This window comes from Xenopus laevis, chromosome 5L, assembly GCF_017654675.1.
Source record: "Xenopus laevis strain J_2021 chromosome 5L, Xenopus_laevis_v10.1, whole genome shotgun sequence".
NCBI lineage: Eukaryota > Metazoa > Chordata > Amphibia > Anura > Pipidae > Xenopus > Xenopus laevis.
In genome coordinates, this window is record NC_054379.1 from 72,832,681 (window position 1) to 72,855,809 (window position 23,129).

Sequence of the window (23,129 nt, forward strand, 5' to 3'; positions counted from 1 at the left end):
CTTAGAGGATTGGAGAGGGCAGGCAGGAATTATTTGTCCACAGATGAAAAGAAAGACCATGGACTTTTTGTGCACTGAAAAAGTCAACATAAAAAAGTTTGCATTGATAAACTGCCCATTGAAGGGACAGACTCGCCCATCAACAGTAATGAGATCTTAATGCCACATTTAACTTTTTAACATTTAACACATTTAAGGAATCACACTATTAAATTGCATGCTATCTGTATACCTTTTAGGGCAATGGCACAAGGCATGTTTGTCACCTGCAATCAATTTGCATTACCACAGGCAACAAAAAGTGCCTAGTTGTCTTCCCACCTTCAGTAATGTAAATCACAGATGAGGAAATATGCGTCATTTCTGCTTTCCATTGTTGCCTTGATAGGAAACTTCTGACTAATTAGAAACTCCAAGTGACTTGATTTCCCCACCAGTGATTTAAAGGCGTTATTCACCTTCCAAAATTTTTTCAATTCAGTTGGTTTAAGATAGTTCACCAGAAATAAAGAGTTTGAAGAAATTTTTCAACCAAATATTGCATAATTGTAACAGTTCAGAATCTGCACCTGAATTACTGAGCTGTAAGTGAAACAATAGAGAAATATTACACTTTCAAGTGCGATTTTGAAATAACTGTAAAGTAGTGTTCCATCACCCTTTAAACAAATGCTTCATTATGACTGTCACATGTAGCTTAAAGTGATACTGACACTAAAAAAGCATTATTCAAAATATTAATGTACATCAAATGTCACCTATAGGCCATGTTACTTGAAGTTCCTAAATCTTACTATTTTGCTAGCCTGACTATACCTTCTCAACCGGTCAGTTGCTAATGCTAATAGACTACTCCAAAAAGGTAGCACCCTCATAGAGGAACATGGGGATCAGATGGGTAATGTAAAAGGATCTGCGAATGCTTTTATGGCAAAATTATAGATAGCATGCAAAGACAATGTTATGAAAGATGTAAAAAAAGGCTTAATTTTTGTGTCTGTCTCTTTAACTTCAGATAAGATTGTTTGTAAAGCTTGTTTCTATGTTACAGCTTTTTCTGAAAAGTTAAAATAGAACTCAAGATCTTTTACTTATTTCTTACAGGTTATCTGTGTATGTTTGCTAACCGCAATTCTTGGATGCATATTTGGACTCAAACCAAGTTGTACGAGAGAAGGTAATTAAAAAAAAAAAGTTTATTATATCAGTTGTTTCAGGGGCTGCTGCCGCCTAAGTCTAAAGCTAAAGCTTGCATTTGCTGACACTTTTCACATGTTTTCACTTCTAGTAACCAGTTGCAAAGGGCGATGTTTTGAAAGGAAGTTTGGAAGCTGTCGTTGTGATAGTGCCTGCGTGGAGCTTGGAAACTGCTGTTTAGATTACCAAGATGTTTGCATACAGCCAGGTATGAAAACCTGCACAGAATCCAGCTGCTTTTTGCAGTCATTTTAAACTGTGTGCCAATGTTGAAGCAATATTTACTCCTGCAGGATCAGGCAGCCGGATATGCGCTGCTAGTATTTTTTATTTACCAACATTCCCAGTAAGAGAGGTGGCATCATCTTCATTCAGTCCTAAAAAACAGTTTAGCATTTAAAGCATAATGCAGTGCCAAAAATAAAAAAGCATTTCAAACATCCTGTAGCAGAAAAAAGTGAAGAGCAGTTTTTTTTAATAGTTATGAAACGTCATGATGACTTGTAACATCCATAGAAGTTATAGTAATACACTATTATCCTTGGAATTCTGTAAATGACAATAAAACTAGTAGTATAGAATCTTTGCCCTCTTATTAAAATATTAATAGATTTTTGGAGCTCCACCCAAAATCTGTCTTACAAAAAGAACAGCCCCCTAGCACCTTCCTTGGAGAATGCCCCCCCCCCCCACTCGAACTGGGCTGGAATTATTTGTCCTCTAAAAGAGTTTGTAAACCCTAAAATAAAAATTCTGCCTTATAGAAGAAAATATGATGTACAGTCATTATGAATTTTTTTATAGTTTTATATATTCAAATGTAGTGGCGAATTATCAGTCACTTTCTGCTCTACTAGTTCTGACTGTTCTCTTCCAGCCAATACTCTTCTTAATCGTAACAGTAAGCTTGAAACAAAATAAGCATTATGCTAAATTGATTTACAGTGTTTTCAAGAATGATAAAACCGTTCCTACATTGTTTATTTAGAATCAGCACAGCAGGCAAATAAATAAGATGGTGCTTTTCAGCAGCAATTACGTTTACAAATACATTTAAAACCCCTGGAAATTTGTAACAAATCTATATTGCTATATTTTGTGCCATATAATTAGCTTTTTTTTTTTTTTTTAAATGCTGGTAGTTATTCCAGAAATAGGATATTTGGTTTCCGAATTGTTAGTGCTGAACAGATGATTCATTATTTCAGATGAAAAGAGAACAAGTGGACCCACTGTATATCCTTGTTATAAGGAATGTGTGTAAATCATTTACATTAATAATAGATACCATTCAGTGCTCCATTAGGGGACCTCCCTGCTGGTGTAAGGAGAATTGCCAGCTGCTGACTTGTATACACTTATTTATGTGCTATAGATTTTATGCCATTCTGTATTAAGCTCTACCGTCTGATTTTGTTGCAAATATCCATTTTAACTTGTCAGCCCCCTGCCCCCACTTATTGGTTCCTGCTCTGAAAAGTCCCTGGTCCCCCCTATTTAAAAAAACATTTAAGAAAAGAAGAAAATATGTGGTGGTAGTGTCCGTACACATTATATAAACAAGTTTAAAAAAGCATGGTTGGTGTTTTGTTGCTTATCTCTTTCTGTCTGCAGCATATATCTGGACATGTGAAAAGTTAAGGTGTGGGGAGAAAAGGCTTACGGGGAGCCTCTGCTCATGTTCTGATGACTGCTCAGAAATTCAAGACTGCTGTGTCAATTACAATGCTGTTTGCAGAGGTAAGTTCTTCTGCAGGCCTCTGGCTGCCACTGATATTTTTTTGCAATGTACTCTGTACTACTACTGAAATACAATCAAAATCATGTACTCATGTTCACCTGCTTAGTCCCGTATATCTCAGCTGCACTTATTGTGGGCTTGCTAATTGATAGGTTAGTTGCTAGTGTTAGAATAAGCTTTATCAGTTGAAATATGGGTACACTTATCTGGCAGATAGGTCTAAAAGTAGGATGGCAAAAGGTTGTAGTAAAATGTTGTAGTCACAGGTGAGGTAAAGATGAGCCAAATATTGTTTTTTCATTATTCTTTATTGAATTTTTGAAACTTTGTTTGTTAACATATGTTGCATATTGTCATAAATAAATATTAGCTCACATTTCACATTATCCAGTTAGCTTAGCATAAAAAATGGGAAAAGTGATTTATAGTTTCTGCTGAGATGCAGAATTCAGAGCAGTGAGAATTAAAGACAAAGGTGGGTGTTGCTGTCATATTTACCCTTTATTCTTTAGTCCCTTCATATTTTAATTATTGTTCTACGGGAATTGTGTTTTATTCTTCATCTACCATTAACAAAACGTAGATACATATAACAAAGGTGAAAGGGTATCCCTATCCAAAAGCCAAGAACCTATGGAGGAAATCATTTCCAAGACATTGTACTTTATGTAGAAGGGGTGACAAGATTACTAAGTACAAACCACACAGGTTTTCACCCTTTAGGAACTGCATCCTGAATTCATGGATCCCTATATGTGCAGGGCTTACCCAACTTTAAAAGCATGGCATTGAGTTATTGTAGGACAATATTGTCTTTTTAACGCCTTTTTTTTTTTTGGCTACATTTTTTTTCAAAATTAACCATCAAATCATTTTGCCCTAGTTATATTATTAGAGTCAGGATATTTATTTGCAATGTGGTCTAGGTGGACATGTGGCAGTGATACTCAAATATGCCAAAATTACTGCACACTCAATTTCTGGTACAGGTATAGGACCTGTTATCCAGAATGCTTGCAACCTGGGGTTTTCCAGATAACTGATCTTTCTGTAATTTGGATCTTCATACGTTAAATCTACTACAAACTCATAAAAACATTGAATAAACTCAATAGGCCAATAATAGGCTCAGTCTCTGCCAATAAGGATTAGTTATATCGTAGTTTGGATCTAGTACAATGTACTTTTTTATTATTCCAGAGAAAAAGTGAATATGTTAAAAAAATTGGATTTGGATAAAATGGAGTCTATGAGAGACAGCCTTGACATAATTTGGAGTTTTCTGGATAGCGGGTTTCCGTATAATGGATCCCATACAGTACCTTGGAAAAGGCTCATGGCAGCCTGAAACACTGCATCTTTTGCGGTCTATGATATCCATATACCATTAAACTAGCTTCAGTGTGTGTATTTAGTCTTTTACCTATTTACTATAACTAAATCAGCTTGACTTTTTAAGATAGCCATGGACATAACAAATACGATCTTTCCTGCAGTAAACAGTGGCATATGTTTGGGCGGTTTACACATGGGCAATCAATTAGCCAACCGATATCTAAGTCTTTTTTTGCCGATACTGGTTGGCTCGTCTCCTGCCATACACGCAGCGAATATCTTGCAAAGTATCTGTGCATATATGGCCACCTTTACTCTGTATAGAAGGAATGCTTTGTGAACACGAAAATATATGCTGTTGTATGTTTCTTCACTGTTCAAAAAATTACATTTGAATTGTATAAGTCTTAAGCTACCTAGAGCTGCTAATTTTATTCCTATTTTTCTAGGGAACAAAAGTTGGTCGGAAGAAACCTGTGAAGAAATCCAGACACCACAATGCCCATCCGGGTCAGTGTCATTTCATACATGCACCACCTTTTTTTCTGGAGAATAATAAGGGATATCATTGTGCATGCGTGGGAGAAGCATGCCCTGCTAAGTATTTTGTGACCTATTATATAACAACAAGGAAATAATCATTTTCTTTGGCCAGACAATTGGAACAATTTGTATAGAAACATAGCTGTCTGTTTACAAACTGTTCTGTATTCATTATGCTTTTGTGCACAGTGTATGGAATAGATATTGTACTTACATATAACAGACAGAAACAGAGAAAGCGGATCATCCTCCATTTCAAAAGCAGTGTAGTTAACTGTATAATAACTGTATGCCAGCAAACTCTGTACAGAGGATTTCTGGATTTTGTATGTTTGCTTCAAATGCTTCATATAAAAACTGTTATTTATGTTGTATTAAAAACTAGCGCCTTTATTTACACTACTTGTTAGATGTATTTGGTTTTTGGTCCAAACCTGGCTGTTGTCAAGCCTCACAGTTGGCTATAAACTTTCTTTCATTAGTATTAAGTAGTATGATTGTTTTAACGGGGTTGTTCACCTTTATATTAACTCTTAGTATTATGTAGAGAGTGATATTCTGAGACAATCTGAAATTTCATGTTTTTTATTTGTGGTTTTTGAGTTATTTAGCTTTTTATTCAGCAGCTCTCCAGTTTTTTTAATTTCAGCAATCTCGTAGCTGTGGTCCAAATGACCCTAGCAACCATGTGTTGATATTAATAAGAGCCTGGAATATGAATAGGAGAGGATCTAAGTAGAAAGTTGAGTAAAAAAAAGTAGCAATAACAAAACATGTGAAACCTTACAGAGCATTTGTTTTTAGATGGGGTCAGTGATACCACCATTTGAAAGCTGGGAACAGTCAGAAGAAGAAGGCAAATAATTTAAAAAACTAAAGAAACTAAGAAAAAAATGAAAGCCAAAAGTTGCTTAGAATTAGGCATTCTATAACATACCGAAATTTAGCTTAAAGGTGAACCAGCCCTTTAATATTAAACTGGGCCTCTGTTGGTTATAAAAGGAACCAGAGTACCACTCAGATCACCTATGTACCGTAATAGGTATAAATATAAAAATTAAATCACTTATTTAATGAGGCTATTGGCAGATACATTTAGTGCAATTAATGAAAGGCTTTTGAGCCTTTTTTAATTATGCCTGACTGATATGACATTTGTATGAAATTTTAAAATGTCTTAATCCTTGTCTTAAAGGAAAATGTCCTTATAACTGTAATTTCACATATAAGGGCTCAGTCCCCTATTTCTACTTTACACTCATGCATATTATTATCAAACAGGGCACTTGCTCATTATGCACATTCATTTGCCCCAGCATGTCCAGCTGCTCTCACTAGGAACTCCCTCCCAGTTTGTGGAGGGGCATAGCACTTGCGAGGGGGCTTATCATAAAGAAATATAATTTTTTCCACTAACCTATAATGGACACAACATTTGTTAATATTTCTAAACTGATAGCCAGAAATGTTTTGTTCTTCTGTTTGTGTGCCTGGGTGTATATGTTTCCTAAATATTTTATTTCATAAGAAATACATTTTTTATTTCTTAAAAACATTTGTTCTGCTACTGCATTTCTAATCAGAAATAAGACTCAAAGGGGGTAGTGTAATAAAAGTCACGAATTGTGCATCACGTCTAGTAACCTATTGCAACCCACCAGGCTTTCATGCATGTGACCCTTAAATGCCGCTTCCTGATTGGTTGCTATGGGTAACTACACAGGGTGTAAGATTTGCAACTTTTTTTTTTTACATCACCCCATTAGGAAACTTCTATTTTTTTGTTCAACAGCTTGAGGCTGCAGAATTGTGCATTGTTTACATACATAATGAAACTTTGTGTTACCGCACACCTCCTTCCACTTATTCTGCGTAGTGGTGCTGGTCCACCGTTGACCTTGCCAGGTCACCTTACTGCTTTGTAGTTTCGAAAAACGGTCCGCACACACCTGAAGAAGGGAGGCTGTGTCCCCCCGAAACGTTGAATATTTATTGTTGGTGGCATTAATAAAAGGGGCACAATCCCCGACTGCAATATTGGTGTGTGCGGACCGTTTTTCGAAACTACAATACATACATAATGACACTCTCCTTAGCTGATGGATTAACAGTCCAGGCATCTACTTGCAGGTTTTAATGGTGACTGCTGAAAACTGAAGTTTAGTGATTGTGCTTTTCCTCAGTCACTGTTGTAAAGCATGCAATAGTCTAATAATTTAATAAACCATAGCTGTCAATAAGTAGGTAGCACATCACCTTTGTACATGAAGTAAGAGAGCTGAACTGGAAAGCAATGACAGACATTTAGGGCAGAGACGCGCTGTTATTTCGGGAGATTAGTCGCCCAACGACATATGGCTTCTTCAGGCGACTAATCTTCCCAACTGCCTTCCAGTTGGCTAGAATGTAAATCACCGGCGGGATGGCACTCGGAGTGATTCGTTTTCCGCAGTTGCCTCACAAGTAAACTTCAGGGGGCTTCAGAAAGCCAAAGCAATCCAAATGCCATCCCACTGGCGATTTACATTCTAGCTGGTGGGAAGGCAGTTCGGGTGTGTGGTGGATAATCTCTTACTCAGGAGGGAGTATATATTTGATATTGGAGCCTTCCGAGGCAGTCCCTTTTGCCTTCCTCTTGATCAGCTAACAGTTTGGCAGGTTTAAGTTAGACTAAAGGGTCAAGCTCAATAATGGACATGTGCTTTCAACCCAAGTTACTATATATGTTACTGTGTTAAGGTGACTTTTTTAATATTTAGCACCTGTTTTCCTACTAAATCTAATAATTAAAAAATGCTGTACATACCTATTTCTATATTCACAGGTTCTCCAAGCCTCCCTTGCTTTTGTTTTCCTTGGACGGCTTCAGATCAGAATACCTACACACATGGGGTGAACTTCTTCCTGTGATCAGCAAACTGCGTGAGTCTCTATGAACAGTTAGCCTAACTCATCTTTAGCCACACATCAGTTAAAAAAGCACTAGAGAACACTAACTTGTAAAGAAAACATTTTGGACCACATCTGCTTCTTCCAGTTCCAGAAGGTTTTAACTGTCTTGTTTGTTTGATGAAAAGTCACATGATTTTAAGGTTTTGGATTTGACACTTGAGTTAGCTAGAATATGATCCTGCTGAAAAAGACTGAATACTGAACTGAATCCTGGATTCAGTGCATCCCTAATTGTATATCTAACTATAAAACCAGTATAGGTTAAGCCACAAACTGCTGCCCTTGTTATATTGGTTACTTTTATTCAACAAAAAGAGCAAAGCACAAGATAAAATGGTTTGTAAAATGATAAATATGGTGGTGGATTTGTTACCCCTTACACACACCTCTATATAACCTTTATTCAATGCAGCCTGAAAACTCAGTTTAAAAATCGCCCAACAACCCAGCATATTTATGTTTTTTCTCCACTTAAAGATAATGCCATAAGATGCTGTTTCAGGCGATTTTGATTTGAGAATTGTATTTTTAAGTACCCCAAAAATAACCCCATAATTGCCAAAACAACTCTCCATAACCTTGAATAGAAATTGCATGACACATGCTCTTGCAAGCATGAAAGTTGCCTGGAAGTGACCAACAAGCTTTTTCAGGCAACAATTTTTTAACAAGCACTGGCTAGAGCTGATAGCAGTTCAAGTCTATGGAGAGCTGTTGGGGTGCTTACGTTTAGAATGTGGCATTGCCGTTTAAAAAAATAAAGAATGTTGACCACTTGCAAATTTTCAAAGGATATCACAATCTAGATCATCCTAAAACTTAATTAAAAGATGAACTTCCTAGTTAATAGAAGTGCCGTGCCCTCTGGTGGAAATGAGAAACTTCATCTAGAACTAACTAGATGCGTTAAAATCCTGTACCATTTCTGAATCTAATTACTTCGTGCATGCGTTATGCTAGGAAGAAATAGAGAAATGTAAAGCGGTAACTCATTTTTTACTGATTATATTTAGAAATGTTCTCATTTCCAAGATAAGAAAAATATATTACATTGTTTTTTATTTGAAAGTTCATCGTTAAATATAATATACTGACACCCTGTGTATGTGAAAACTGCGTGTTTGATTAAGGATAATAAAATATTGTGTAGCCATAGGGCTTGCCATTTGAGGTCCACTGGGTCTACAGGGCCCATATTTGATTAGCAGATATCCAATAAAGCAGAATTAAAAGGCTTTAGTGTCATTTCGACATAATCATCCTTTCTCATGGTGCCATCTATTTACTGAAGTACACCAGTCCCTTTTCCAGAAAAACACCCCACAGCATGTTGCTGCTACCCCGCCCCCATGCTTCCTCCTGCATAATGAACTCCTGCTTATCTATAAACTGAAACAGATAGAGCAGAGGGGTGAAGGGGAGGGATGTATACTGGTTATCTAATTATCTACCTCACCAGGACCAAACATGGAGTAACTGCAGTTTCCCTGTTTGCCCTGTTTAGGGCAGAGACACACACTGAGATTTGGGGAGATTAGACCTACTTTCCTACTTCGGACGACTTCGGAAAACGAAGCTCTCCAAGTACCAACCCGCAGGAAAGGCAGTTCGGGGAGGTTAGTCGCCCTGAAGAAGAGGAGATTTGTCGCCGGGCGACTAATCTCCCTGTATCGCAGCGTGTAGGTTTGCCCTACGCCAACGAAATAACCAAAACCACAGATTATCATTAAAACTATTAAAACAGTTGACAAAAAGTATATTCAGCATAAGCCCTACAAAGGGGTATACATCCCCTTTACGGCTGCTAAAAACAGTTACAATTAAATCAAACCAATAGGGTTTTTGCTACAAAAATGTATCAATGGCTGCTTAGATGCCACTGAGTTTAAGGTAGGAATGCCCTAAATGCAGGATTCAGTTGGGAATTTGGACCAATCTTGGCACTTTTGCAGGAAACGGATTATGCTGAATCTCAAGTTTTCAACAGACTCTTAAATATTTTGTTCACATTTGAATTTTTTTCTCACATTTTAATATGGAACTCAGGGTTTGGATTTAGTTTACATTCTATCAAATCAGGATTCAATATTTGGCCATATCCAAAAATTATGGATTCCCTAGTAGAAGGTTTTGACTTATTATTACAGGGAAAAAGCAAACCCAGTAAACTGTTTGTTTAAATACCATGCTATGGGGAAAAAAAACATTCTCTAAAGTTGGCCATACACGGGCCAATAAAAGCTGCTGACAGACCGAGTCGGCAGCTTATTGGCCCGTTTATGGGGCTCTCCGACCGGCTTCCCCAATCGATATCTGGCCGAAAATCGGGCAGGGCTAAAAATCCTGTTGGATTTCGGACCGCTGTTCGTTTGAGCCCTAGGGTATGGCCACCTTTATTTAGGAGCTCTCTTGGTATTGTGTTTTTGGATAACCACTGTACTATGATGAGAGTCATTGCTGTAAATCTATATGTCTTATTCTTTTTTTCCCCTTCGTACAAATAGGAAAATGTGGGACCTACACAACCAACTTAAGACCTGTGTATCCATCAAAAACCTTCCCTAACCATTACAGTATAGTAACAGTAAGTGATTCCTCGTTATGTGAAATATTTAACTTGCATAGTAATACCTGATATTCCTTTATAATTTTTTTTGTTTAAATTAAAGATATGGGTACTTATACCAGGCCAAGTTTGATCTGCCAATTTCTCTTTTCAGGGTTAATACACAAACCTTCTAGAATATCTGGATTATGCCCAAGTATAGGCATAGGCCCAAACAATTACACTGAACTCAAATTCTTTTTAACTATAACTGCAACAGAATGGTTTATATAAATAATCAAGTTTTTTTATGTAATTCCCTAAATAAAAGATGGTGGACTTCCTTGGGTTACTCTAGATCAGGGATTTTGTGTTCAAATTTCCCTTTGTTGTTTGAAATTTGCCTCTTGACTCTAATTTCAACATTACTGACCTTCAGGACACCCCATTACTATTAGTTTAGGCCTTCCCATAGGGTTGGGAACCTCTGCTCTAGATTTTCTACTATATCTTTGAGCTTTGGTATGAGTTAATAACTTGTTGACTGCTAACTTACTTGGGCTGATTAAAGTCATCAATTCCATCTTCTCTTTTGAAAGGAAGATCTCTGTAATTATTGGTAGTGGTTATGATCTTTACCTATCCCTGAGGAGCACATTCCAGAGGGTAGGTTTTATTTTTGGAGCTTTTTTTTGCTTGTTACCATTAGCAAACCTATTATACATTTTACTTACTTACCCTGATTATCACCCATATCCTAATGAGTATACCATCTGCTTTTGTGCTGATGTGGTTGCCTCTTGGATTCTAATGCTTATCTATGATTTTTTTCCTGTGGAAACGACCATAAACACTTAAATTTGAAATTATAAAATTTCATCATTGTAATCCTCCTTATTATTCTAATGTGACTCACCAGCTTATTATTTGGGGTTTTCATCATTTGTGTACACCATGTGTGTACATGGAAATGTATTCCAAAGTGTTCTATGGGTTTAGGTATAGTATAGTATAATTAGTATAATCATGTCCCCTCGCATGGTAAGTAGTAGAGGCTTCTTTTTGGCACAACCTTTCAGTCCATGAAGATGAAGGACTCTCTTAGTGATTGTTAATACTTTGATGCCTAATGCCACCAGTGCCTTTGTTTTTGCCCTGGCGTGTACTTGAACATTTAATTAACAGGTTTCCTTTTTATTGAGTTTCAACCAAAAGGGGAAGGGAAAAAGAAAAAAGGGGGGTACAGTATCATCACATTGACAGTCTTACAATTATGATCATATAGTTAGCATACAGTACATCAGTATAGGTTATTACATAAGTGTATGTCAAATCATGTTTCCCAAAACCCTCTGAAATTTAGGTGAGCATCCCCTTGCTTTATATGTAAGTTTGATCAACGTAGCATTTTGTTTACATAGTTTATTCATTCCGCTCTATTGGGGGGTACCGGGGAGATCCAGCGCATTACTAATATCTTTTTTGCATAGAACAGCAATGATCTCACGGTTAGTCTAGTGTGGTGTGTGGGGATAATGTCTTCTACAATTCCCAGGAGGCAGTTTTCAGGTGTGCGTAGATTCGGTAATTCTAGAGCCTCTGTTATATACAGTGGTGTGAAAAACTATTTGCCCCCTTCCTGATTTCTTATTCTTTTGCATGTTTGTCACACTTAAATGTTTCTGCTCATCAAAAACCGTTAACTATTAGTCAAAGATAACATAATTGAACACAAAATGCAGTTTTTAAATGAAGGTTTACGTTATTATGGGAGAGAAAAAACTCCAAATCTACATGGGCCTGTGTGAAAAAGTGATTGCCCCCCTTGTTAAAAAATAACTTAACTGTGATTTATCACACCTGAGTTCAATTTCAAAGGTTATAAAGCCATTTCTAAAGCTTTGGGACTCCAGCGAACCACAGTGAGAACCATTATCCACAAATGGCAAAAACATGGAACAGTGGTGAACCTTCCCAGGAGTGGCCGGCCGACCAAAATTACCCCAAGAGCGCAGAGACAACTCATCCGAGAGGCCACAAAAGACCCCAGGACAACATCTAAAGAACTGCAGGCCTCACTTGCCTCAATTAAGGTCAGTGTTCACGACTCCACCATAAGAAAGAGACTGGTGCAAAAACGGCCTGCGTGGCAGATTTCCAAGGCGCAAACCACTTTTAAGCAAAAAGAACATTAAGGCTCGTCTCAATTTTGCTAAAAAACATCTCAATGATTGCCAAGACTTTTGGGAAAATACCTTGTGGACCGACGAGACAAAAGTTGAACTTTTTGGAAGGTGCGCGTCCCGTTACATCTGGCGTAAAAGTAACACAGCATTTCAGAAAAAGAACATCATACCAACAGTAAATATGGTGGTGGTAGTGTGATGGTCTGGGCTTGTTTTGCTGCTTCAGGACCTGGAAGACTTGCTGTGATAGATGGAACCATGAATTCTACTGTCTACCAAAAAATCCTGAAGGAGAATGTCCGGCCATCTGTTCGTCAACTCAAGCTGAAGCGATCTTGGGTGCTGCAGCAGGACAATGACCCAAAACACACCAGCAAATCCACCTCTGAATGGCTGAAGAAAAACAAAATGAAGACTTTGGAGTGGCCTAGTCAAAGTCCTGACCTGAATCCTATTGAGATGTTGTGGCATGACCTTAAAAAGGCGGTTCATGCTAGAAAACCCTCAAATAAAGCTGAATTACAACAATTCTGCAAAGATGAGTGGGCCAAAATTCCTCCAGAGCGCTGTAAAAGACTCGTTGCAAGTTATTGCAAACGCTTGATTGCAGTTATTGCTGCTAAGGGTGGCCCAACCAGTTATTAGGTTCAGGGGGCAATTACTTTTTCACACAGGTTTGGATTTCTTTTCTCCCTAAATAATAAAAACCCATTTAAAACACTCATTTAAAAACTGCATTTTGTGTTTACTTGTGTTATCTTTGACTAATAGTTAAATGTGTTTGATGATCAGAAACATTTTGTGTGACAAACATGCAAAAGAATAAGAAATCAGGAAGGGGGCAAATAGTTTTTCACACCACTGTATGTACAGATGTCTGTCCAATATTTTGTTATCAGCGGGCAAGCTCATAAGATGTGCCAGAAAGAACCACTGTGCATTTTACATTTCGGACATATGGGTTCTGTCAACTTACCCATTTTAACTAATTTGTTAGGTGTTAAAGGACCAGTAACATCAAAAATTTTTTTTTACAAAATTCGTTAGTACACAACGAAAAAAAACCCCACCAAGACAAATTATACTTTTAAATCGCAAAGTCTTTATTAAGAAATAACTTACCAAAACTCAGCTTCCCCTCCGCTACAGAAAAGGCGATAGCGCGACCATCCATCCAGCGGTGCTCAATTTCTCCTCCCTTGCTCTCTGCTGCTGCATCTGTGCTACTATGGGTTTAGGAGAGAGAAAGGCTGTGTCAGTTTTGGATGGGGAGACCAGCCTAATGTTTTCTTGCAGATAAAGGGGCTGACAGGCTGTGCCTCAGATCGGTGATTATGCACAGTACATACCGGTGGGGTGTGGAGACAGGCTCTTCTCTTCTCCTCTGCGGTGCTGCTCCCGTCTCCTCTGGCTCTGGCCCTGCTGATGGTGGGGGAACTGGTGGCCGAGGATGAGGTGTGAGGGGAGGAAGAATGCAGCGCGTTTCCATTTTTTTTATCAATGGAAAGTGAAAAAATCCGCTCCTCTTAAATTGGGATCCCCACTCCTGTAGCGGGAGGACCCCATGATAGCACAAGGCTGGAGGGAAGTGAGTAGCAATGGCCATGATTAGCATACCAGAGAGCCTACATCAGTACCGTACCGTACCTAAGGGCTATCCATCTCAGCCTGCCCGCGTCCCTGTTCGTCCGGGAGAAGCAGCAGCCAGTTCTGTGAGCACATCGCCAATAGCAACCCCAGTCATGATGTGCGCGCGTTAATCTGGCTGAGGCTGGATCTGTTGGGGTAGGACTGCGCGGTACTGATGTAGGGGCTAGAGGAATGGCTGCTCACCGAGTTGACATATGGGTAGCCCAGGGCTCTGGAGAAGGACGAGGCGTCCATGTGCGGAGTGTCATGCTGGGAGTGCAGGCAGTGCATGGAGTAGTGCCCGTGAGACATGGGGGAAGGAGGCATTTGCTGGTTCAGAGGCCCAAAGCAATGACCATGACTAGCATGCTAGAGAGCCTTACCAGCCGGGTGTCAGGCAAAGCGGTGTTTATGGAATTTGGGCCTCTGAACCAGCAAATGCCTCCTTCCCCCATGTCTCGAGGGGGGTAGTCCGAGACCCCCCCCCTGTCATAATTCGCCGATAATGCCTTGGACGACTTATGGTATTTTATTGTTCCACAGGGAGGGGGTAATGATTAATTGTATCCCCTTACAGACCTCTCTGGGTAGTGGTATTGGACTGTTATGGAACGCATAGAGATACTTGGGTAAGTATACCATTTTTATTAAATGTACCCTCCCCCACAAGATCAGTGGTAAGAGCACCAGATTAAAAGCACAGTTTTTAATTTCTGATTAATGGGTGTCATGTTTAAGGGAATAAATTGGTCCGTTTTGAGGTGGATTTGTATTCCCAGATATTTAAAGGAATTTACAATTTGTAGTCGATTATCTGCCACCATCCTATTTGTGTCTCTGGATCTATGGGGAAGATAGTGGATTTGGAAAAATTAATGCGAAGTCCAGCATATGTAGTAAATCAAAAATTTTTAGGACTACCCTTAACGACACGTTCCTTTGATTTATAGGAATGTGTCAGTATCGCTATTAAGACTATCATAATAAGCCTGTCTTCTAAGGTGTTATGCCTGTAATGTGTACGGGTAATCTCTTGCCAGGCAGTAACTGTGCCACTTAGTGCTTTTCAATCCAGTCCATTGCTTCTTGTGGAGTTGTGAAGAACCTTGTGGTGTTGCCATCTATCACTCGTAGCTTATTGTTGAGTACACAATGCCTTTATCCCGAAGCTTGCGTTGGACTTCTGCAAATTTAGCACACTGTTTTTGTACTTCTGTGGTATAGTCTGGAAAGAATAAGATTTTTGCATCTCCAATCATTCCGTCTCATATATCTTAGGACTGAGTCTTGGTCCCGATAGTTGAGGATTTTGGCAATCAAAGTTTGCAGCTGGGCTCCCGGGAGTGGTCTTTGTACAGGTATTCTATGTACACGCTCAATTAGGAAAAATTCGGAGAGATGATCAGCGTCCATATTTGCTTTAATGAAGGTTTCTAGGAATACCTCCGGATTTGGGCCCTCAGAGCCTTCTAGAATGCCAAGCACACATATATTGTTCTGCCTTTGGCGGCCCTCCAGGTCATCGGTTAACGCATGCGTAGCTGTGCTTGTAAATCTCTTATGGTTTGTGGTATTTCTCTGGTCAAGTCCTCCAGCTCTGATATGTGACGTTCAACTTCTGTAGTTCTTTCTCACAGAGACTGCAGGTCTTGGCGTTTAAGTGAAATATCTATTTTGACCTCTTTCACCCGCGTGTCAATTTTCACTTCTACTGCCTGTCTCGTGTCTCGGTTAGCTTGGAGTACTTATTTTAGTGAGAGCTCCGGTGTAGTCTGTTCATCTTCTGGCATCTCCGGCGGGGCCTGTGGTGGAGATGAGCTTACTGTGTTAGAGCGGGCGCCATCTTGGGAGTGTTGTCGGACAAATGTATCCATCTTATTCGTGGCAGCTTATTTTTCTTTTTTTTATTAGCTTCTTATACAGCAGCTCTCCAGTTTTGCAATCTGGTTGCAAGGATCCAAATTACCCTACAGCCTTGCAATGATTTTAATTCGAAACTGGAGAATGACTAAGAGGGTCATTACATCACATTCTTTTGTACTGTTTAAAGAAACAGCCGACATGGTGTATGTAAACTTTTGGCGGAAATTTGAATGTCAATAAAGCTGAAATAAATTAATAAATTGGTCTCTAATAAAGCAGATGCCCTATTTGTCTTAACACAGGCAATGTTACAAAAGCAATAAAAATTTTGTAAAAATTGAGTTTAAACATTGAATATGTGTATGCAGATTTTAGGGCTGAACTTTAGCTATGCCCTCAATTCTTTGATTAATTAAACACAATTAATTGGAAGAGGGCCCTTAAATCTGAATACAGGAACGGGATCCATTATTCAGAAGGCTCTGAATTATGAGAAGGCAGTCTCCCAAAGACTCCATTTTAATAAAATACTGTAATTTTTTTTTTTTAATGGTTTTCTTTTTCTCTGTAAAAAGAACCTTGTACTTTTTCCCAACTAAGATATAATTAAACCTTATTGGAAGCATTATATTGGGTTTATTGAATGTTTACATTATTTTTTAGTAGCGTCAGGAATTGAGTCTATGAGAAAAGCTCTGCCAAGTTTAAGGCAGGCTGGTTTTTATTTATTTATTTATTTTTAAAGGAAGTAGCTATATGTAACCTTTTCCCAGCATGTAAATAAATTAGGGATACACCAAATCCCAGATTTAGTTCGGGATTCTGCCTTTTTCAGCAGGATTTGGCCGAATCCTAGTGTCTGGCTGAACCAAATCCTTAAAATCGGGTGACTTTTCATTACACACAAACAAGGAAGTAAAAAGGTTTTTGACCGTGTGCATCTATTTAACCTGACCTAGACCTAATCTGCATATGCAAACTAGGGTTCGGTATTCGGCCAATCATTCATAAAGGATTCGGGGTTCAGCTGAATCCCAAAATAGTGGATTTGGTGCATCCCTAAAATAAATATATCTCCAAACGCAACTAGACAGAAGCATTACCATTTTAAATGCATTATAATAAATCTATGAAATGCAAATATTACTATTTTCAGCATGCGTTAAATTATATTGCACTCCTTTAGGAAAATAAAACTAAAATTAATTATCTGATTTCAGGGTCTCTACCCAGAATCACATGGACTTGTTGATAATAAAATGTATGATCCAAAGAGAAATGCATTCTTCACTCTGAGAAACACAGAAAAGTTTCATCCCTCCTGGTACCAAGGTGAACCTGTGAGTGCAAATAATTTCTGCAGAGAACAATTATACTTTAATCTATAAAGTTCAGCCTTCCCTATTTTATGCAAATGTAATTTTGCCTAGCAGCACAAGCTTAAATAGAAACTAATGTTTGACAGTATATACAGAACATTACTGAGCAGTGAAATTTAATTTGAAGTGGGGGCTTGAAGTATAACATTGAGCACTTCTGCTAATAACAGCAAGTGACTGACACTTTGGGGCACATTTACTAATGGTCGAATATCGAGGGTTAATTAACCGTCAAAGTAAAATCCTTTGACTTTGAATATCGAAGTCAAAGGATTTACCGCATTTCCTACGATCTAAGGATTTTAATCCATCGATCGAACGATTTTCCTTCGATCAGAAATTTGTTAGAAAGCCAATGGGGACCTTCTCCATAGGCTAACATTGATGTTCGGTAGGTTTTAGGTGGCAAAGTAGTTGGTCGAAGTTTTTTAAAGAGACAGTACTTCGAATAGTCGAACGATTTTTAGTTTGAATCGTTCGATTCGAAGTCGGAGGTCGAAGTAGCCAACAAAAAATTTGAAATTCAAAGTATTTTTTCTTCTATTCCTTCACTCAAGCTAAGTAAATGTGCCCCCTAGTAGCAAATTTGTTAAAAATCAGTATTGCGTTTTTGCCACAATTTAAGACGATCAAAGGAAAAAAAATGGAACTTTAGGGTCAGTCCACACAAGCACATTCGGGGAAATTTAGTCGCCTGGCGACTAATTGCCTCTTCTTCTGGGCGATAATCTCCCCAAACTGCCTGCACTCGTGAGGCGACTTCGGAAAACGAATTGCTGCGTGTGCTTTAGCGTAGGCAAATTTTCATTATAGCGGACGGAAGACACGCTAAAGCAGTTCGGGGAGATTAACGCCCAGAAGAAGAGGCGATTAGTCGTCTGGCGACTAAATCTCCCCAAATATGCTAGTATGGACTCTGGACCCTTGATGTGTTTGCTTGGCTAAATTTCAAATAACAGACTGCAAATACTTGCTCACTCAAAATAAATGACTTGGACAATATTGGTCAAGCTGACCAGCCAAATTAGTTCATATACAGCCTTTTTAATTGTCAAAAAGATGCAAATTAATAGATATATTATGCATTATTAATATAATTTTGTAATCTATGAATGGGCTTAAATTTGCACATAACTCATTTATTTACAGATATGGATAACTGCCATGAACCAAGGTTTAAAGGCTGCAACATTTTTCTGGCCAGGTTCCGATGTCAAGATTAAAGGAACCTATCCCAACATTTATAAAATGTATAACAGGTACAAGTACTACAGTTTCATATTTATTTTTTACAGGTTACTGTTACACAGAGCTTTATAATAAATTATTGTCAATGACACTACAGGTATGTGACCTATTATCCAGAATGCTCAGGACATCCATCTGTTATATATAATTTCATTGTTTCCTAAAATTAGGTACTTTCTTTAAAATTGATATATGCATTTTCTGGCCAGAATTAGTGTGAATACTAACAATTTTCGTATAATACCATGTACAGGTATCATAGACACATCTGCCAAGTGTTATCATAGATCCATGAAGGTTTTAGTCAAACTACCTGTTTTTTTAGTTTCAAGGTTTTTTTCCTTCATGTATTTGGTGCCTGGTATCTACTGTATCTATATACATGTCATGGGTGTCAGCAGAAGGGGGCAAGAGGGGGCAGTTGCCCCACCCTGACTTCTTCAGCTAGATCCAAGAAATTGTTTGTAATTTTGGTTCCCAACAACACAATGTTTTTTTTATACTTCCTACACCGAGGCAAGCCTTAATCATGTTTTACTCACACTGATATCGGAAGGGAATAAGGAGGATTTGAAGGGAAGCCTGCAGTGTCAGTAATTGGTAGGCAGTTGGTTCGCTGGTATGGCACATCTTTTAGTCTGCAGATTATTCATTTCTGTAGAACCTGCTGTAACACTGCCATGTTTTTTTGTTCTAGTACAGTGAAATTTGAAGAAAGAGTTATGTCCATCCTTCGCTGGTTGCGCTTGCCAGAACAAGAAAGGTACAAAAGTCACTTCACTTTTATTGAAAACATTACATTTATCAATGGAGTTGTACAATGTATGACTAGTACAGATTTGTATTTTTTATGTTTGTTTATTTACATATAGTATTACTTCATACTATCAGCCTTTGTGTTTGTTTTAATGCCAATTATGAAGTGTCAAGGAGTACTTAATCTGTACATTTCCAATAAAGTCTGAGAAAATGATGGGGCAGGGATATTGGGGCAGTGAGTTAGACAGTTAGGGGAATTTAATTGTGTAATCTTAATCTGTACAGCCCATAATGACATTGATTCATGGTCAAACTATATAGATTTCCAGATTCCAGGATTGCATATTAATTTTATGCATTAATAGGCTATGTTCTGTGACACCCACACTGGTGTACTAATTTTATGAAACCCTACTCAATTCAGTCTGTGTTAAGTAAGTTAGCTGGCTACAAGAAGGCCAGGTATCCTTCAATAGGTCCCACTCTCCACTATTGCTCCCACCTTACTCACACATGCACACACTTCTAGATGTCATGTGAAAGAAAATATATATTATTATACAGATTATTTGCTGTAGGCTGCCAATGTTTGACTGACTTTTTACTTTGTAACTGCGTTAGTCCACACTCAAAACTGTCACCTTGGTGAGTGGTAGTTTGACCATAGAGAATTTTAAGAGATACAAATACATTTTACTTAGACCTGCAGACTTACCGTTCAGTCACATGTTGTGTATTGCAGATTTGTTTTGGATTTAGGTCTACTGATTCACATGCCAAAAGGGAGACTATTGGTTGAGCTCATTTTAGCAAGTAAAATTGTTGCATAAATTAGAGCGTTTAGGGGTCAGCGCAGATGACTAGAAAAAAAAATAGCATCTACATAAACTTTATATAAATTGCATTAGGAATCTGTTTTTAAATTCATAACTTGACAGTATACTGTCCCATTAGCATAGATCGATGCATTTTTCTCATGCAAAATAATTGACAAATGTGTGTCGTTCTTGGTGCTGTTTGATTTAGACCACACTTTTACACTCTGTATTTAGAAGAACCCGATCATTCAGGACACGGTCATGGCCCAGTCAGCAGCGCGGTAAGTAGTTTCCTTTAAATCTTCTTATTTTTTGTGCTTATACAGGGATATAGTTACTAGTCACGGTTATATCATATCTCTCTGTAAAGTCCATGCACAAATATTTATCTTTGTAGCCAAGTCATAATTAGGGATTGTAGGTGCTTCAAGGCAACTGGGCAAAAAAAATATATGGGGTAATTTACTTTGACAAGGAGAAGAGCTAAGAAATGCTATTGTCAATATATATTTCAAATGTATTCCATCACATTTTCAAGGCTCAGGATGAGTGATGAGGGTCCATAGGATTTCATGTAATGAATGTTGAAATAATTTATCTCCACATTTGACCTTGATCACATAGTGCTCATATATTAATCGGTGTGAATCCTTCTTTACAGGTCATTAAAGCATTAATGGGTGTAGACAGAATTGTGGGAATGTTAATGGATGGCTTGAAGCAGATGCAACTAGATAAATGCATAAACCTTATTCTTGCATCAGATCATGGTACGTATACATAGAATAAAGTCTCTCTGTGGATTTATGTGCCCTAATCTAAATATACAGTACATCTACATTTATTATCTGTTATTTATAAAGTGCCAACACATTTCTGCAGTGCTTTACAGAGAATGTTTATCATTTACCTCAGTCCCTGTCCTAGTGGAGCATTCACAAACTCTAGGGCGAATTTTAGCCAGTAAACTTGCCAGTAAACTAGCCTGTATGTTTTTGTAGTGTGGAAGAAAACTGTGTACCCCAAGGAAACCCATAAAGACAGGGGGAGAACATATAAATGCTGTGCAGGCCTGAATGGAATCCAGGACAGACCTGAAAGCCAGAAGTTCTACTCTAACATTTTCTAAGAAATGAGATAATTAAATCATAATGTTTAACTTCTTTAGTGACTTAAAGGCATTGTTTAAAGTAAGATTTCTTAACCCTCATGTGTAGTAAAAGGCAATTAGTATTTCAAGGTGCAGTAACTCTTAACAGCCAATATGATGTTTAATTTTAAACAGGTGACCATTAAATGCTACGTTATGACTGGTTGCTATGGGTTACTGCAAAAACAGAATTGAACTTATAAAAATCTCTGCTACTATAGAGCCAATTTATTTAGGATGGTTATGTAAATATCCCTTTGTAGTGTCCCCTAACAAACAAGAAGCTTTGTGACTGTCTTTTCTTAGCCAAGCACAAAGCACCTACTGTGACACAATTTGTTCTTATGTTCACTATAGGGCCCGTTAAATAGTTCCACAGGCGCAAGAGTCATCCACTGAGCACCTGCCCATCTGTACTTCCTAGCTTGTGTGTCTGAATTACACATAAACTAGGGGGTTTTCATGAAGATGCCCATATGCTGCCTCATGAATACAACTCTGCTCAATTCAGGCAATGCTGTATTTATGGGAAAGGCAACAGCTTTTAATCTCTATTTTGAAGTGTTCTCTATGGTGCCTGATTTTTCCACTTTGCACCCTGACTCTCCTTTAAATCCCCCTTAAATATATAAATATATATAGACATTGTAACATAGTAAGTTAGGTTGAAAAAAGACACATGTCCATCAAGTTCAACTATTTTAACCTGCCTAACTGCTAGTTGATACAGAAGAAGGCAAAAAAAAAAAACCCTCTGAAGCCTCTCCAATTTGCCTCAGAGGGGGAAATATCCTTCCTGACTCCAAAATGGCAATTGGACTAGTCCCTGGATCAACTTGTACTAAGAGCTATCTTCCACAACCTGTATTCCCTCACTTGCTAAAAAGCCACCAACCCCTTCTTAAAGCTATCTAATGTATCAGCCTGTACAACTGATTCAGGGAGAGAATTCAACATCTTCACAGCTCTCACTGTGAAAAACTCCTTCCGAATATTTAGATGGACCTCTTTTCTTCTAATCGGAATGGGTGACCTTGTGTCAGCTGGAAAGACCTACTGGTAAATAAAGCATCAGAGAGATCATTATTATATGATCCACTTATATATTTATACATAGTTATCATATCTCCCCTTAAGCACCTCTTTTCCAGCAGGAACATCCCCAATTTGGCCAGTCTTTCCTCATAGCTAAGATTTTCAATACCTTTTACCAGCTTAGTTGTCCTTCTCTGTACCCTCTCTGATTCAATAATGTCCTGTTTGAGCACTGGAAACCAAAACTGTACGGCATATTCTAGATGGGGCCTTACCAGTGCTCTATACAGTGGGAGAATGACCCCCCTCCTCCCTCGATTCAGTGCCCCTTTTCATACAGCTCAAGACCTTATTTGCCCTTGATGCTGCTGACTGCCATTGCTTGCTACAGCCAAGTTTATTATCTACAAGGACTCCAAGGTCCTTTTCCATTATGGATTTGCCAAGTGCAGTCCCATTTAGGGTATAAGTGGCTTGGATATTTTTACATCCCAGGTGCATGACTTTACATTCATCAACATTGAATATCATTTGCCACTTAGCTGCCCAGATTGCAAGTTTGTCAATATTGGGCTGGATAGTTTTGTGTCATCTGCAAACCGATACATTACTTACAATACCCTCCCCTAAGTCATTAAAGAACAAGTTATTTAAATGACTCGGTGACTGCACTATTTAAATGCACAATGCTTTAATTTATAGAGGGCAGAGTTGGAGGCAAGACAAATATCTTTTGAACTAATATAAAA

At 38.2% G+C, this 23,129-nt stretch overlaps 1 protein-coding gene across 2 annotated transcripts in view; it reads left to right on the forward strand.

Annotated features, from left to right (window-relative positions):
• enpp1.L (ectonucleotide pyrophosphatase/phosphodiesterase 1 L homeolog) overlaps nt 1-23,129 on the forward strand; it is a 52,536-nt gene that overhangs the window by 11,009 nt on the left and 18,398 nt on the right. For both annotated transcript variants that reach the window (XM_018263166.2, XM_041562945.1), the window contains exons 2-12: nt 1,105-1,177; nt 1,289-1,405; nt 2,812-2,937; nt 4,723-4,783; nt 7,641-7,738; nt 10,273-10,352; nt 17,212-17,331; nt 18,520-18,629; nt 19,316-19,381; nt 20,404-20,476; nt 20,857-20,965. In XM_018263166.2, coding sequence (XP_018118655.1) covers nt 1,105-1,177; nt 1,289-1,405; nt 2,812-2,937; nt 4,723-4,783; nt 7,641-7,738; nt 10,273-10,352; nt 17,212-17,331; nt 18,520-18,629; nt 19,316-19,381; nt 20,404-20,476; nt 20,857-20,965 — 1,033 coding nt within the window. The remainder of the gene's footprint in view (nt 1-1,104; nt 1,178-1,288; nt 1,406-2,811; nt 2,938-4,722; nt 4,784-7,640; nt 7,739-10,272; nt 10,353-17,211; nt 17,332-18,519; nt 18,630-19,315; nt 19,382-20,403; nt 20,477-20,856; nt 20,966-23,129) is intronic.